The following is an 18,022-nucleotide window of genomic DNA, read 5'->3' as shown; positions in this document are numbered from 1 at the left end:
TTTTGAATACAAAATACGTTATAGATAAATCGATTCTCTTTGCGTATAATTTTTATTCTATTTAATAAGACAAGAAGCCAGACAAGCGAGAGAGAGAGAGAGAGTGTGTGTGTGTGTGTGTGTGTGTGGGTGAGTTCCTGAGCAAACAAGAAATAAAAAGCAAACCAGAAAGTACATTGCTACGTGTCAAGTACAGAGCGTCAAAAGGAATTCCGTGGAAAGGAACGTAGAATAAATTTCGTGCGCTGCTCCATGTTTACATATGGTATATATATTTTGAGTCGGAAATCAATCAATCGTTGAATATCTGGTGAAGACACCGCGTTTCTACCACCATCAGATCGGCAGACACAGTATAGGCGCGGCAAACTTTGTCTACATTGTGCTTAAGTCGTCCGACGTTAACTATTATATCTTTGAGCAAACTAAGCGTGCGAGTGCATTAATTTATCAGGCGCAGACGCATTTAATGAAGCACTCTGTTGTGTTCACTCGACCTGCACCTTCACAAAATTGAACGAATTGATGCATACGTTTGTACAACACGCGAATAATCTCATCGTAAAAAAGCGAAAAAGAAGAAAGATAAATACCTGAAACGCATGGGCAAAGAACAAAAAATAAGTAATAAGAAACAAAGACAAAAAAGAGTAGGATAAAGGGAGGAAGAGGAAGAAGAAGAAGAGGAAGAAAGAGAGAGAGAGAAGGATGAAAAGGTGAAAAAGATTCGTAGCAATCTCATTTATGAGGGTGACAGAAGAGGGTTTCGTTTGAGGAAGGTTAGAACGGCTCGACACTCGGCAGCAAGATTATCTTCCTGTTAAATTGACGCTTTTTTCGCAGACACGCGCGACCAGCCGTAATTGAAATTGCCGTCTCCCCTTTTTATCAGAGTAGAAATATCACGAACAGAATGCATTTACATTTATAATAAACGCTGGCTACTGCACAGGTTGTCTGGCCAACTATTATACCGTTTCGTTATAATCTGTTATTCTCCTCTATAGGGTTGTAATTTCGACATTAAGAAAAGACGAGTGAAATTGATGTTTCTTACATTGTAAAATTTCGCGAAGAAAAATGTAAATCTGCATGTTAAGGCATTTATTTTAGGGAAAATTTCTTATCTTAAAAAATGTTATAAATTTTTATTATTGTGACTTTCTTCTTAAAGAGATAGAGATATAGTGATACTCTTTACAGTAAAATATTTTTTTAGAACTTTGCACAAAGTGTAAAGTTCCAGTGTTTTATGATTGTAATTGTACATAGGTATGCACAATGTGATGTAATACTTTTAAGCAAACCTATCTACGAGTATGTAGAGAGAAATGTTTCTACTATTAACATATGCAATTCTATTATTTTTAGGCAGCCACTGCTTACGTTTTAATTTGCTTAATTTTTTGCTTGATTTATCTATAAACGCCTCGTTTTCTATTGTTTTCACATTTGGATTTAACGCAAAATAAAAGTGATCTTATCGCAAATCATTATTGGAAGGAACGTTTTTTGCTGTAGATAAATATTTTTAGTGGTTCTTCTACTTTCACACTTTCACATCCTTTCAGGATATTTAGATAGGTGGCTGATTAAGCGGTTAGTTGGGTCACAGTAGGAGTGGTTCTTAGATGCGATAGTATCACGCAGAAGAGGTAATCGTGTGAAACTCCCTGGATATTTCGGTCAGCGCGGGAGGAAGATAAAGAGCTGTCGTTGAAAGCGATGGGGCGCGGGCGCGGATATACGAGTGAACGCTACGTTACAAAAGAAGAACGGACGCAATAGTCACTAGAAAGACAGGTCGCGTTGAATTCGAGATTCGAGCAAGCTTCGAAGGTTTAATAGTGCGGAAGCTGCTGCATTTTTAGTCTTTGAAGATCTTGTACCGTGATATCGATCGCGGTTGTTAAGTATCTGATCACCAGTATGGTGGATCTGTTGTGATTGACCTAAATTAGGTAAATAATGATAATATATATGTCTGATACATATCTATTATATTAAATAATTTTAATTTACTTTTGCGATAAAATTCTTGTTTGAGGAACAATTGAATTTAAAATAAGGAGGAAATTTGCGAGAATTTTTTCAAAACATATTAGAATATATGAGTTTCTGATGGACAAGCACGTTCTTCAGCTAAAACGACCGCACGAATATCAGAATACTCTATCCCAAAGGGTTCCTCGAGTTTTTTTACAACTCTAGAAAAGAATTGAAAGTTAAAGCGTTGACGAACGTTTGATCGTTTACATACATATGTATAACATGTATGTCGCAAGTTCTTTGAATATGAATTCGTGTGCGATCTCTTATTTACGTTACATTTTTTTTTTCATGTTATTAGGTATATAGAGAAGTAAAAGCCGTAGTGGTGTAAGTCAAATTTTTAAAGATATTGACTCATGTGCATAGATACTAAATCTATACAATATATAAATTGCATCTATGCACACGAGTCAATATTTTAAAAAATTTGATTTACACCACTATGGCTTTTGCCCCTCCATATTACGTAGAATAGATCAACGATCTTGAAAAATAAAAATAATAAATATCTATATATTATCTATACTATATACTTGTTCATTACTTAACATTATACTTTTTTTGCGAAATTTTTAAATTTCCATACATGTTATAAAAGAGACAAACAATAAAATGGAAGATTCAACAATATTGTTGTTAAATTGTTATTAAATTTTGAAAAAAGATTGAAGACATGCATCATCTACTTGTACTGCACAACATCTGAATGCTGTAGACATCTAATTATACCATTCTTGTCTTTGACTAACCCTTTGGTGAACCCACTATGATACTAGCAACTAAATAAACCAAGATAACAAAAAGTGAAAGAGAAATGTAGCGGCATAAAATCAGTTCATCATGCATCGTTTCCGAGTGTCGTTTCACGGGGCCGATGCCGCCGATGGCGAAGTAAGCGCCGGAGAAAGTGTCGGGAGAGACTCAGTCATACTCACAACTCACAATCAGTGTCAGACTCAGACGCGCACGCACGCACGCACGCACGCATGTACACCTGAGGGCAAAGACAGTCTCAAGTTTCAAGTACGATACGAGTGAAGGAGAAAGAGCAAAAAACATTGGCAAGCTTCGGTTGAGAAAAAGAGACGGACGGGGAAGATACCAGAGAGGGAGAGAAGCCACGATGGCGAGAAACGGGGAGCGAGAACGAGAGATGAAAACGGATGGTGGTTGAATAGAGAGAGGTCAAATGGGCTGTCGGGGGGTGTTGGGAGCGGGACGCGGCAAAGAGAAGGGAGGACTATGGCGAGAGGTGGAGGTTTTCGAGTGGTTCAGTTGTAGCGGCACCGTGACTGAGATCGGACGTTCGTATCCATTTTCCTAGCGACCCGCGTGTCGTATAATCACGCGCGCGTTACTCCTTCGTTCCGTCTCGTCTCTCTCATTTTACCTCATCCCGTCTCGTTCTCCCATCCACCGTTCACCGTCCATCGTTCATCGTTTACCGAATCTTGCCGGGCGCCGCCGTTGGCGTCTGACCACACGCTCGGTTCTTCCACTGGTCGCGGCTCATGCGGCGTCCGTCACCGTCTTTCCGTTTTCAGCTCTGCATACGCGAGCGGTATGCCGTATGCAGAGCTTTCGGACGCTTGCCCCGAGCGACTGCTGCGATTTACCTCACATCAGCCGAAAGAAACACTGGTTATAAAGAAGACTGACTTGTAGACGAATATTATGTCTTGACGACGTTGTTCTTTCGCTCTTTTGCCGTTGAATGAATCGGTACTATGTATCGTAATTTTTGAAAGAAGATTGGCTCGCGTACACGCTTGTTCGGCGAAATTGGGATGCATGAGCATGACGCTTGATTGCGTTTTCGCCCATTTTCGAATCCCTATATTATATACACGATTTACGATAAGAGAAGGATAATCTCAGCTCCAGCAATTTGAGTTCAACGAACCAAGTTGCGAGCGGGAACTTTGGAAGTCACAGCGCGAACGCACGTCTGCTCCGAACGTAGTTACGAGTTACGAGCAAGTTTCGCCTGGATTTCATCGCGTGAACGCGAGCACAAAAGAAGGAAGAAAGGAAGGAGAGAAAAGATACACTTAGGGCCTATATTATGCACGATGGTAGCTGTCGTGCATTTTCGAATCGTATCCCGTGAAAACGCGTGCGTGCCGCTCAGCATGGCATGTCGGAGTCGGAAGCGAGACGGCATGGGCGCGCCGCTGCCACCGCTGCCACCACCGCCGCCGCCGCCGCCGCCGTCGTCGTCGTCGCGCCAAGCCGCGCCAGTGCACCGGTACGGGTAACCAACCTGCAGTGCGATTCTGTAACTCGTTATGCTGTCGTTATGTGTTTATAACGACAGTTGCGCAGGTATACTATATAAGAAAAAAGCTGCGCAACTGTCGTTATGAGCACATAACGACGCATAACGAGTTACAGAATTGCACTGCTGGGGCCCGATTCTGTAACTCGTTATGCTGTCGTTATGTGTTTATAACGACAGTTGCGCAGGTATACTATATAAGAAAAAAGCTGCGCAACTGTCGTTATGAGCACATAACGACGCATAACGAGTTACAGAATTGCACTGCTGGGGCCCGATTCTGTAACTCGTTATGCTGTCGTTATGTGTTTATAACGACAGTTGCGCAGGTATACTATATAAGAAAAAAGCTGCGCAACTGTCGTTATGAGCACATAACGACGCATAACGAGTTACAGAATCGCACTGCTGCGACGTTAACGTTATGGTAACGTGAATCGATCGCCTGATTTTCGTTCTCCCTCCATACCATCTGTCAGGGCGAGAACTCGCGGCCAGACTCGTGCCGCGTGGCCCGCGTGCGTGCAGTGTGCACGTCACGAGTATACGACTATACTCACGAGTATTATACGCCCGCGGCCGCTCGCAACTCTCGTAAGCAGTTGCGAGCAGTCCAACGTAAGAGGGTACGACGAGGCTACGATCTACGAACGAGGACAAGTTCAAAACTATCCTGTTTTTGCGAATTTTCTACAACGTACAAACATTTCTACAATTGAAACTCCACAGTTTTTCCGAAAATCTTTTCTCGCTTTCAAAAGCTTTCAAAAACTTGATTCTCGACGAGCTACGAAGAGCACGTGGAGACATGGAGACGTGTTGACTGTGTTGCATCACCAACAAGAAGACGGTATACTAATATTGTTCCATATATACAGAATTTCCGCTCGGCACGTATCGCGTATGTGCGCTGTCGCATAATGTTGCGACAGAGAAACATCGTAAATTGAAGAGAATACGTTCTCCGATCGAGAATCGAAACTTGTACGAGATTGTGATAAGTGCTCGTTCCTGCTTCGTGCGATCGTGATCGAGTCCAGTTCGTCGATCGGATTGGAACTGAAACTCACGTCGATATTTAAATACGAGGAGTTTTATTGCAGACAGAGTGAAGAGAAAACAAGTTACGTTGTGCACAAGAAGAATTAGAGTAAATAAAAAAAAAGTGAAAAAGGGTTTAAGAGATATATAGATATAGGTACGTGTAAACCCGTCCTTTTAAACATGTCAGATGCGAGATGGTAATCTGTGAATCGTAAAGACAGATAAAAATAAATGTATTCTCTCTATGATAGAATCTTGATGCGCTTTTATAAAAAGCTTTTATAAAAAGATAGAAGCTTTCATCTTTTGCTTCGCGCATGTTGAAAATTAAATTACTATACCATCATCTGCCTTTGGAAAAACGAACGGTTATTCACATTTTGAGTGCGCATCGGTCAATCTGATTCTCATATCAAGAGGCGTAACTAACATTATTTCCGTAACACATTAAATGTGCGGAAATAAAGAAGTGAACGAGAGAACTCGACGCCATAAACACCTTTACTTTCCGATGATTTATCGTACCAAGAGTTTGGAATCTCGTGTCAAACCGCAACGGTCGACACGCTGCACGTGCGCGCGATATAAAACGGTATAACAGGTAAATCTCGGACACGGTTTATATATATATGTATAAACTAAACTGCTAAGGCTTTGCGTAAGTTATACCAATATCGTAAATAAGATGTAAAATCGCGCGCGTCGATTTTGTTCTGGTAGTGGAATCATATAGAGATAACTTATTGTTAGACTTACAGCTTAGAAAATGTAGTGACTGATGACAGCGATAAGGCGATAAGGGATGCAAAGTGTATAACTGTAGGGTTAGTAAAGTGCCGTAGTTGCAAAGAGACCTACTCCTGCACAGGAAGATTGAGTCTCGTGCGCTTTTATACTCGAATGAGAAGATGTCGAGGAAATAAGACTGACAATGAGTAAAAGTAATCAAAATAAATCAAGAACGACAATGTCTAGACCAGGCAAAGATACTGTACAAAAATGCCATTCAGATCCAGGTGCATCTAATCCTTCGTGCAGTCCCAGCAAGCGAATTTCACAGAGACAAGTACCATGCATTCCTTCCTTACCAAATACACGCAAGTGCGTTTTAACCTTGGACGGATACAATTACGTGATCGGTGAGTAATAACGCGATAATATCTCGAATCTATGATAAATCATAAGATCGATAACATGTCTAGATAGGTATCAAAATATAATAAATAATAACTCATAATAATTTGATACAAAAGAAGCTTTCCTTTATGTAATGCTTGTTATTAAGCACTTAATATACCTACTTAATATACGAAAAAATGGCAAAACAAACTAGCCTTATATGTATAAAGATACCTAATACTCTTTAGTAAATTTGTTAGTGGAAAGAGTAGTATCAGATTCCTTATCTGTTTTCTTCATAGCTAAAAATAAAATAAAAGACAACGTAGACTAACGTAAAAACATATATATGTATATCTACTTCGATCTCTCTTCTTTCAAATCTTGCATAAAATTTCATAAGATTGAATTATATTGCTATACGTTTAGTGACAATAAACACTGACGTCGAATTTTTTTCTTCAGTGTCCGACATTTATACTCGAAATCTATTCATTGTAATTTCGGCAACAAATTTGCTCAATGAACGTGAAAACGGCAACTCTGAAACGCTCGGTAGGCATAATGCAGCAGATATTTACAGAGCAAATTCAACTATTGCGAATAATATAAAATAATAAAGAATTAAATTCTGTGAAAGTTATATTCTTGGTTTTTAATCAAAATTTTGATTAATATCCGATTATATCGAATTACAATAAATCTGTTCTGTTTTTGCTAATAAGAATTATAGAAAGATCGCCGCTATTTTATTTTTACAAAGATTTAATTTCCGTAATAAAACAAATGCATTTATGTAGTTTTGAGATTCGTAATACATCATTTTGATATCCCGAAGGATAATTAGCATTTTAGAGATTCCCGTGAGACGTAACATAGTTATATTGTCGTTTGCAAGTTTGAGACACCGTACTCGCACATTAATGTCTCGCGTCTAATTATGTTTAGATTATGCGCGCTTGAACTAGGTTTTAGTATTTATAAATATATGAATCTTAACGAGTTAAATAATCATATAAATTATATATATGCACATAAGTCCAATAATTCCAATCTAATATATTTTTAAACATGATTAATTTTATTTCATGCAATGAGGGTATATTTTATACAATTTAATGTTATTAATGGTAAGATAAGTTTTAGCAGTAAAATACAAAGTGAGTAACAAATTTAAAATGAGCTTTACATACACACACACACACTCTCTCTCTCTCTCCCCCCCCCTCTTTTTCTCGTTTTCTCTCTCTCTCTCTCTCTCTCTCTCTCTCTCTCTCTCTCTCTCTCTCTCTCTCTCTCTCTCTCTCTCTCTCTTTCTCTCTCTCTTTCTCTCTCTCTCTCTTTCTCTCTCTCTCGCTTCTCTGATGCAATCGATAAATGATAAACATTTTATTGTTTTAATTATATAGTTTAATTATAACTTTAATTCTTTATGTGTAAAAGTGATTCAGCTATCCAATGGCTTGCGTTTGAGCAGGGATAAAAGTCTCAAAGATTACTGACAATTTTTTAATTAAAAGAATAACATTAATTTGATGCGATGCAAATATTACTCACTTATCTCAAAATAATCTTTGCTCTTTTATAATGTGCTAATTAAATAATGTAGACACATAAACAACTCGTGTGTGTGTATAAGAAGTTTTATAATCTAACAATAAGTACGCCCATTTAATTAACCCAATTAGATTTTGTACGAAAATGAAAGATATTAGAGAAATATATAAGTTTCTGAAATCATAAATATCAGACAAAGCATTAATTAATGCAGAAATTTTCGCGTTAATTAATTTTATTGCCTGATCAATAATATATTCCACATGCGCAATGTATGACCGGTAACGCGATATCTTTTGATGAAATTTACATTAATATACATGTATCAGCTAGATAGCTTGAAGAATACACATAGATTTAAAGAATGATTATAATTTAATTTTTTTATAGTTTATGCTTGAAGCATTATTTTATTATTATGTTATTATTAAAGGATTATGGACATGGTATTATTGAACAGAGTATATTTCACCAAAACGTGTGTATTTAACAATTTTCAATACATTTTAATTAAAGTATCTTCAATCATATTAAACTATAATATTTATTTCTCTTAACGAATAAAAACTTGGACTTAAAAGGTTAAAACAATTAAAATCTACCTAAATGTAACGTCAGTTTTTATGAGTGCTCTCGCGGAAGTTTTATACTTTTGCGACTGCTGCGAGAAAAACTATCGGTCTCCCAGGTCCAATTATAGATTTCCTATGTGCTATAAAATATCCAAGTATCAGAAAGTTTCAGTTCCGAAATATTTTTCACAAAATCAATATTTTGACAAATTTTACTTGCGAAAGTGAAGTTAGCACGACGTTTTAATTTAACATTTTAATAACATTTTAAAATTTAAGAACTTAATCTATACAGAAATATATTGTAATATTTTAAATATATTCGTATATACATACAATCTCTCTTTTGAATTTTATAAATGTAAGATATCTATGCGCTATATCTGCGCATGAATATTCTATCTTACAAAATTTAACGATAATGTCAAGTTCAATCTTTTATACGCCTTACTTTTATACATTTTATTTAAAAAAAAAAAAAAAAAAAAAAATATATATATATATATATATATATATATATACATATATATACATATATATTTATACATATAGACATATAGGGACAGAATTATTCTTTGCATACACTTTGCATATATATGTACGAAAAATTATACACACGAGAATCTGTTCGGCGCACATGCAGATATGGACGATGATTTAAATTTAAAACAAAAGTTGTACGCAGCGATATACATTATTCATAAATGTAGCATAAAGTCTCGATGTCTTTCTTTCACTACGACACGTATGATGTAATATTAATATGATTATTTCCGCATGATTATTATCCATTTCGACATTGTTAGAGAATGCGCTCGACGCCGGGCGTAATCAATGTATGGTAGCAATGTATATAATTTAGAATTAACCCAACGTATCTCCGCGATTCATTTGGTAGCCGGAATACGCGAGTTGATTGTAATTACATAATCTCACTATTAATAATTAACAAATTCGCCAGCCGCAGTATTATACATACCTATTCCGATTGCGGCATCTCGTTGTGCATGCATATCGAGTATCGCGTATCGCATATCACGTCTCGCATATCACGTGTATAATGCCCGAGAGCGTAATCGGATGCCCAACCAAAAAACTGGACGCGAATGTGCGAGAGCAGTTATTAAGAATTATGCAAATCCGTCGCCGCGCGCCGGGCCGCTGCGGCCGCGTCGCGTCGCGCCGCCCATGCGGAGCGTTTCACGCTTATCTTGCATGCATTAATGTGACAGAGAACAAGAGCGAAACGTGTTTGCGTCCCTTCCTGGTAAACTTTATTTTTCTCTCGGGATATGTGCGAGAGAGAGAGAGAGAGAGAGAGAGAGAGAGAGAGAGAGAGAGAGAGAGAGAGAGAGAGAGAGAACGTGCACTAATATGGGCCGCGTATATGACTATACCGCTATCACAACTCGACATAACTCGAAAACTACTATCATTAAAGCGAATTCAAAAGAGGTCGTTCGCAAAAAACGGGTCGCTCGCGGTTGATGAAAGACGTACACCTCGTTTTAAAGAGCCCTTTCATTTTTTGTGATCCACTTATTCCTTTTTTTTCTTTTTTCCATACGTTTCTGCTCGTTGGATCATTTTCGACGCGCGATTTTAAGAAATTTGTTATCATCATGTATATCGAATACACCTCGCGTATACGTGAGTATAAAAAATACCCATTTTATTTTTTGCAATTCCACAGAACATCTTGAATGCGGACGTTCGTTGGAAAATCTCTTAATCTCCGCGGTCTTCGATTAGAAAGTTTGGAGTTAGAATTGTCAACGATTTAATTAGAGATTAAAGTTTTTTTTATCGACGTCGATCTTTGCGTGGTTCCTTTTACACTCGACTTAACTCGGCTTTTCTGTCGGCTTATTGCGAGGAAATTAACGCAATCGTTATTTGTGACAAAATTATTTGTGTGATTAAATTTCTTTGAGCGTCTCTTCGTTTTCTCTAATATGAGTCGAGGGATGTAATAGAATTGCCGCAGCGTCTCCAATTTGCGGGTTTAATTAATCCCATGACATTCGGCGGAAGAGAAGGTTGATGTTCTATTTCCATTCTCGCGATCTCTGTTATCATGCACAAATCACTACATTGTCCATCAATTTTCTTTAATATTAGCCATTGCAAAAACATTGCGGCGGTAACATATCAATAAGTAACATATGTATTATAGCTATTATAATAGCATTAAGTTATAATAATTCGGCAAGAATGTGTGTTGTGCTCAGTAAGAACTTCAAAATTAATTTCATAATCAAAAATTTGTAATTATTATTTAATATTCTTTCACTCTATCTGTCTCTATTTCTCTTTATCTCTCTATCATTTTCTCTATTTCTATATGCATCTACAATATTTATCTACAATATATGTACAAATAAGTGTTATAAAATTGATGGATAAAGAGTATAGATAGACACTCATTCTTTTATCACCGAGTCACAGAGAATAGAGAATGACATTAATTGCTCACAGTCTAAATATCATTGTAACAGTCTTTCAATATTTACAATATATCCGTTAACATCCACTTATTCAATCGATTGCACATAAACGTCGCGTTTTAGTCGGTGAGTTAATTATTCCTCTCATATTACACTTGCATCATTTATGTCTATCGAACAGAATGAATACAGTAGTTGTTCATTATTATGACGCTCAAAAAATGTTTGTAATTTTAAGAGGTCTATCATTTTTTCGTAAATATTATATACCATTTGCAATTTTTTTTACTCGTTTGATTTAATTCAATTTCAATTCGAAAGAATATACATACTTATACATCGGATCGTAATAAAAAAATCATCAGAAAGATAGTTAGGTACTAATCAATGTTTGGTAGGAAAAGTGAATGAGAAAGCAAGATAGATGCCATGGATATCGTTTTGAAATCTAGCTGAACTTCGATAGGAAGAAATTCATTATTCGCGCTCCATTAATTAAGCTAGCTTATTGTATCATTTTGCGCGCATCCGTTACTTCTGATATATATATTCTATCAATTAACTTTTTATTTGCGTTTTTTTTTGGGGTATATTAAGAGGAACATGATTGTGGACGAATAACGCTCAAAGAAACTCAGTGATGCTGGTCTTCATATTATACTTGGAGTACGGCTATATCTTCTCCCGGTATATGTTACGAATCGAATTTCGTACTTACATGCGTTCAATGCCAATAAATTCATATGAATAGGCAAAACTATTGATTTTTTTTCAACTTTTTACTAGCTTTATTAAGGGGTAACACCACTGTAGCGCTTCCTAATTTTGACAATTTTTTTATGGGAATATAGTGAATGGAATACAAAATCTGTTTAAAGGTCTTTATTGTACATACTTTAAAGTGTGTTCACAATTTTTTTCAATTTTTTTTTTTTACAAAATGGCGGCGCCAGAACTTAGCAAAGGAAGCCGGAAGTGTTTTGCAGCCGGAAAGATTTCTCCTCCAATTTTTGACCAGGAACAAAAAACTAAAAATTTTTTAGTTTTATATAAGATTAGCTCGGGAAAGACGTACGGAAATTAAAAAATATCATTTTTTGTAAAAATGGTGCACGTTTGAACAAAACGTTTCATTTAAACAATGATGTTCAAACGTGCACCATTTTTACAAAAAAATGATATTTTTTAATTTCCGTACGTCTTTCCCGAGCTAATCTTATATAAAACTAAAAAATTTTTGGTTTTTTGTTTCAGGTCAAAAATTGGAGGAGAAATCTTTCCGGCCGCAGAACACTTCCGGCTTCCTTTGCTGAGCTCTGGCGCCGCCATTTTGTAAAAAAAATTGAAAAAAATTGTGAACACACTTTAAAGTATGTACAATAAAGACCTTTAAACAGATTTTTGTATTCTATTCACTATATTCCCATAAAAAAATTGTCAAAATTAGGGAGCGCTACGAGCGCTACCTCTTAAATTGTCCCGGCCGAAGTAACATTTTATGAAAGAAATAAACGTTTATCGAAAAACAGTTGTCTATTTCAGTTGTGCATGTGTGAAACTGGCGTATCATTTCGTGGAAAATTATTAATTATTGAGAATTTTGGCTTTACTTTCTAACAGTTCTATAGTTCTTGATAGAGTAAACAAATAGTTCTGGTCATTAAAGCCAAAAGATGCGTCAATACAAACTGAGACGGTAGATTCACGCAGCACGTCTCACTTTGTCCTGCGAAAGTTTCCGGTACAGTATTTGTCAGATTTTAAAAGATTTATAGTGATCCTACATGAGTTCTAGGAAGAGTTCTGGCGATAAAAGTTGTTTTTTTTTTATTTTCAAATAATTTTCATCGCCCGAGAAAGCCGCATTTACGGGTATATGGGTGAAACGCTGGCTGATTTTCGACAGTTCCTCCGCCGATCCTTCGTTGATCCTCCGCCGACCCTCTGCTGGCCTGCGTCCACACCGCCGATCCTTCGAAATCAGGAACTATAGAACTATTGAGAATAGACCCAGAACTCTCAATAATTAATAATTTTCCGCGAAATGATATGCCAGCTTCACACACACACACTTGTTTCAACGAGTTTATTTGTCATTTTTTTTTAAGGAAGCTTTGATTACTTTTCTTGCCATCATGACGCATACAGAGACATGACAGTTTTATTTAAACAATATTTTAAAAATTTGAATATTTTTTAAAATTTGAATCAATAATTATTTATGAGTAAAAAAATCATTTAACATCCAAAATGAAGAGTCATGTAAATTGCTTTTTTGTTTTCCACCAATTCTCTCTAACGAGTTCTTGCAAATTATTGATTGCGCTGTTGCTCGTCAACGTAGGACACGTAGATTAACAGCGCACAAAATAATTTCGATACGATTGGAATGAGATCACATTCGATACGCTCGCATCTCGATTTACATTTCACTTTCCGTCTAATATTGACACAAAAATTATCTTTAAAAGAAAAAAGTTCCTAATTGTCTGACTTGGTTTTAAATCATACCAGATTTAATTTTTGTCTGTTTCGAGAAGCACCGCTACTAGGCTACTAGAAGAGATCAGCGCACGTGCTCTATTACGCTTCGATGAATTCTTCTATTATTTCAGGAATAAAACTCCCTTCAATTTAGCAATATCTATTGTGTGAGATAGCATTGACGCTTACTCTGCCTATACTTGCACTCGCGAGTTATTAATTGGATGATATTGAACGATCCATTAGGAATGATACGCAAAAAGTCTAAATGACATATATATTTTGTGATAGAACACTAACAAATTATTTATTTTCTACTTTTAAGAGAGATATACGTGAGACAGTTAAAAAAAGATATTTTATAAAAAATATAAACTGTCGAATTTTGCTGTCTATTCAACTTCACATGGAGAAATAATTAATGTTTTTTATAAATTTATATAGATATAAATATTCTAAATATCAAATATTATATGTTTGGCAGTTCTGAGAAATCTTTGTAAAAAGTAAGCGCGTAAAATCAAACAGAAATCGATTATAAAGACTATTAGGGATACCTACTATTTTACCGTAGGATAGCGTAGGAAATCTCAAAGTAGCTTATATATCCACAAAGCGTATTTTATATGTCTGCCAAAGCGGCGGCGGCGGCGAGGACAAAATGTCACTACGAAATCTTGCAGAAGCAGAAAAGAGGCTGCGACAACCGGCCAAATGCTGCTGGTAAGAGCTTCGAACTCCCGTCGGACCGTAAAACGCGACTACGCGAACTGCTGTGACTAAACTTGGAAAACAATTTCGTTCGCGTCGCGTCGGTCGCACCATTGGGATTTGTTTTACTAGAAATCTTACGAAATCTTTAAATTGTTTGCCTTTCCTTTGTCTTGCAAAGCCCATGAAACTTCTTGCTCAACGCTCTCAGTTATAGGTATGCTACATTCCATAATGCTGTACATTGTAGCAATTTAAATAAATCGCGCCTCCAAATGTTAAAAACGTTACTTATTACATTTTAATATTAAACAGTAATGTGCAAAAGTGCTGTTAAATTGCGAATAATATTGTGGTATTTTATATTGCAATTTTTTAATTACATCGAGAATTAGAAATAAATTTTATAATAACATATAGATATAATAGCATAATATCTACATATAGCAGAAACAATAAGAGAAATATAAAAAGGGTCGAAATATTATATTTGCTCTACTTGAGTTACACTGTGCTCAATCGCGCTTTGTTTTTTCTTCAAAATTTTAATTTCTTTTTTTGCAATGCTGTACTCGAAATTAAATTAATTGTGATGCTTTATTTCAATTATATACCGATTTGCAGTATTCAATTTGCATTGAGCTTTTTTCACGTGCATTGCAATTTCTAAACGATGCTCAGCTTATCGTTATATTTATCCAAATTTTGTATTATGATGAACAAGAAAGATTACACAGAAAAATCTCTTGTTATTGTTAGTTATAGTTAGAATGTACGTATATTAATGGTCTGATAAAATCAACTTTAATTGCTTTAACTCTGTTGCTTTAATTTCGTTTCTAAAGTTCTTAAAACTCGCTGACAATTATCTCACGTATCTTAATTGGCTGTTGTACCCCAAATACAATATACCGCGAATATTGTCGAAAGCATCGTGAAGCTACCCAAAAAAAGTCGGAGATAATTTAAATTCTGTACCTATTGCCTGTTGCCAACCAATCGTAGCATTCGAATTTTTTAGGTTATAATTAATGAATCTTTAGTTATATTTCCTGTTTCTATTGCCTGTTGTCTGGCATTGTGCAAGGGCCTTTAGATATAAAATTAATATTTGCTACAGTCACATAACACGTACATATATATATGTAACACAACGAATTTGTTTGACTCGTCACGGAAGTCGGGCTTATAATTATAATTTTTACTTAAAACTTTTTTTAATTTTTACGATACGACAATATATTACTAACATTGCATATTTAAAAAAACTTTTAGCGCAATGTTAGTAGAGTTTTATTTTCTCAGTGATCTCGCTGATCTTTTTTTATATTTTTCTCGTAACAATTCTTAACTATTTTCGCTCTTTATATCATATTCTCGTTATTTTATTAACGAAGAATTAAAGTTTTATTTTTACGCAAGGATATAAGATTTTTAAAACACGATATCAAAACTTTCTCTGCTGTTTCTCGCAATCTGTGACATCGATATTTTTCTGTATTATATGAGTATTTATCAAAATACTCATTTATCAAAATAGAGCGAATATAAGAAAGGCATTATTTATATATATAAAGACTTATTAGCCATTCCTGATACATATATTTTGCTTTCTCATAGAGGAAGCTTTGTTTTCGTGAATTTCGTATATGAACCTTCGATTGCGTATAAAGTTGGGTTTAGTCAACCAAATTTAAAAAAATTATATATGAAATAGGGGTAGAAGAAACCAACGAAGAGTTTGGTTTTTGAGTTTTTTCTGCCAATATGTTCAGATTGTTGTAAAACGTCGAAATATCGCCTTAAAAAAATGTCCGTGTGTATGTATGTATGTATGTTTTTGTTGTCGTCTGTATATGCTTTAACTTCCGTAATTTTTGAGATATCGGGATGTTTTTTTTTTTTTTTTTTAATCGATAGAGTATTATTCAAGGAAGGTTGTTATTGAATTTGGCGATGATCGGTAAAGGGGTTCTTTTTAAAAAAAATTTTGAATTTTTCTAGAAATGTCCGTGGTTGCTCTAACTTCCGCAAATTTGGAGATATCGATTTATTTCTAATTTTATTATATTTTTCAGTCTTTTCTACCCTTATTTCATATATAATTTTTTAAGATTTATTTGATTAGACCCAGCTTTCGATCGCATATAAAGCTATAAGTAATTAACCGAATTTTTTCGATAGCGATCATCTCAGTTACGCAGACAAAAGTTTGCAAGTTTACGCTAGAGAGATTGAGGACAATAAATCATTTTCCTACTGCAAGAGTGTGGTTCGAACGTCTTGTGTTCAAGAGTACCTAATATCGATGTTCCCAGCGAAATGCATAATTCATGCTTTGAAAGCGCGGCGTTGAGAACGGATGCCATGGGGCGACGACTCCATTCGATAAGCGGTCCGTTTATTGTCCACGTCAATTGCGATTATATGCCGGGCTGTTACGAATTTCGTAAATTTATTCACGCGCGCGTATTATATTAAGAGGTAATACCCGAGATCCTGGAATATCGATTGTTTTTATTTTTGCGTATCATTATTGATGATTTGAGGCCTAAAATCAGTTGGAAATATGTATACAGGACAGATTATAATTATTATATAATATCATTTTTTATACAAAAAATTTTTGGCATATTTCTATATACTTAATAAAGAATATAGAAATTTCGTAACTTCGTTGAGTTTGAATTTTATTCGGTGCCAATATTTTATTATTTCGGAGAGTTGCGATTTTTTTGCAACGTTTTCAATGGATAGTACACGCGCGCTTTTGTCACTCACAGTCGATTATTACGAGCTTACAAGAGTTTCTTATATAAGAATTTCAATATTGAAATAGATAACCTAGTACTAGCGCAGTATTGGGCGCAGTATTGTAAAACCCTATATAGGCAGCTGAGAAAATTGTCTTTCGTTGTAATTAATCTTTATATGATTTTCACGTGCTGTAAAATATTGATACATATATTTGACAAAGTACAAAAAACGTCTGTGGCAATTTAAATCGTTATTTCTGTATTATAATGTGGAATTTATAACAATGTTTTTACACATTACAGCTTTCAATGTTTCTCCACCTACATGTATACTGTTTGGAGTTTGAAACATTTTTCAAGGCATACCTTATTTATCTATTCATATATATTCCTGGAGTGACGGGTGACGGCCGAACTCCGACGGGAAAGCGCCTTCATCTAACAATAAGCGGAATTAAAAATATCGATAATTTTGATCATTCTGTCCTTATCCAACGAGATATCCTACGATATCTTTGTCAGATTGCAATGCCATGTACACTGCTTGTGTGTACATACATGCATAAAATCAGTTGGATGAAAAATCTTTCTTATTAGGCTTTTAACCTTAGTTTCAATGATGCAGTCACGCTGTTCTTTGATCGAGTCCGAGATGCGGGACATTTTCAATTTGTTACACGTAAGCTATATAATTTGTATAAGTGAACGTTTCCTTGAAGTGACAGTTCTAGGTCCAAAAGGTGCAATACCAAGTAGTATAAACATATTTTTCTTAAGTTTTTAGTCTTAAATTTCCCGCACATGATTTCTATACGTACTTTAAACGTGTAAAGGGAATTTGCATTCTGTAAAGCTAATTCGAAGAAAATTGGTCCAACTGAAATGTCGGTAATTGCCGTGACTCCAGGATCCCCTTAATTGTAACGACTTGATTGTAGAATCGGAAAATTGAATCTTTAAAAAATAACAGAAAAATAACACATTTCTCTGAAGATTAAAATG

The 18,022-nt window shown here is 35.4% G+C and overlaps 2 protein-coding genes across 10 annotated transcripts in view; one reads left to right on the top strand and one right to left on the bottom strand.

Annotated features, from left to right (window-relative positions):
- The window catches only part of LOC139814050 (probable ATP-dependent RNA helicase DHX34), a 58,575-nt gene extending 54,109 nt beyond the window's left edge, over window positions 1-4,466 (bottom strand). Inside the window, exon 1 of the mRNA XM_071780004.1 lies at window positions 4,316-4,466. The gene's annotated coding sequence lies outside the window, so the exon portion shown is untranslated. The remainder of the gene's footprint in view (window positions 1-4,315) is intronic.
- Window positions 1-18,022, top strand: part of LOC139814052 (dual specificity calcium/calmodulin-dependent 3',5'-cyclic nucleotide phosphodiesterase 1) — a 100,289-nt gene that overhangs the window by 39,214 nt on the left and 43,053 nt on the right. The window contains exon 1 of one of the 9 annotated variants that reach the window (XM_071780009.1): window positions 6,270-6,513. The exons of 7 other annotated variants lie outside the window; for them this stretch is intronic. In XM_071780009.1, the coding sequence (XP_071636110.1) occupies window positions 6,306-6,513 (208 nt within the window). In that variant the 5' untranslated portion in view covers window positions 6,270-6,305. Of the gene's footprint in view, window positions 1-6,269; window positions 6,514-18,022 lie in introns of those variants that run through there. One more of the 9 variants, XM_071780012.1, reaches the window with a different exon arrangement.

The sequence above is a fragment of the Temnothorax longispinosus genome, chromosome 6, assembly GCF_030848805.1.
Source record: "Temnothorax longispinosus isolate EJ_2023e chromosome 6, Tlon_JGU_v1, whole genome shotgun sequence".
Taxonomy (NCBI): domain Eukaryota; kingdom Metazoa; phylum Arthropoda; class Insecta; order Hymenoptera; family Formicidae; genus Temnothorax; species Temnothorax longispinosus.
The sequence above is the reverse complement of the archived record's forward strand: the minus strand, read 5'-3'. Positions and strand labels throughout refer to the sequence as shown.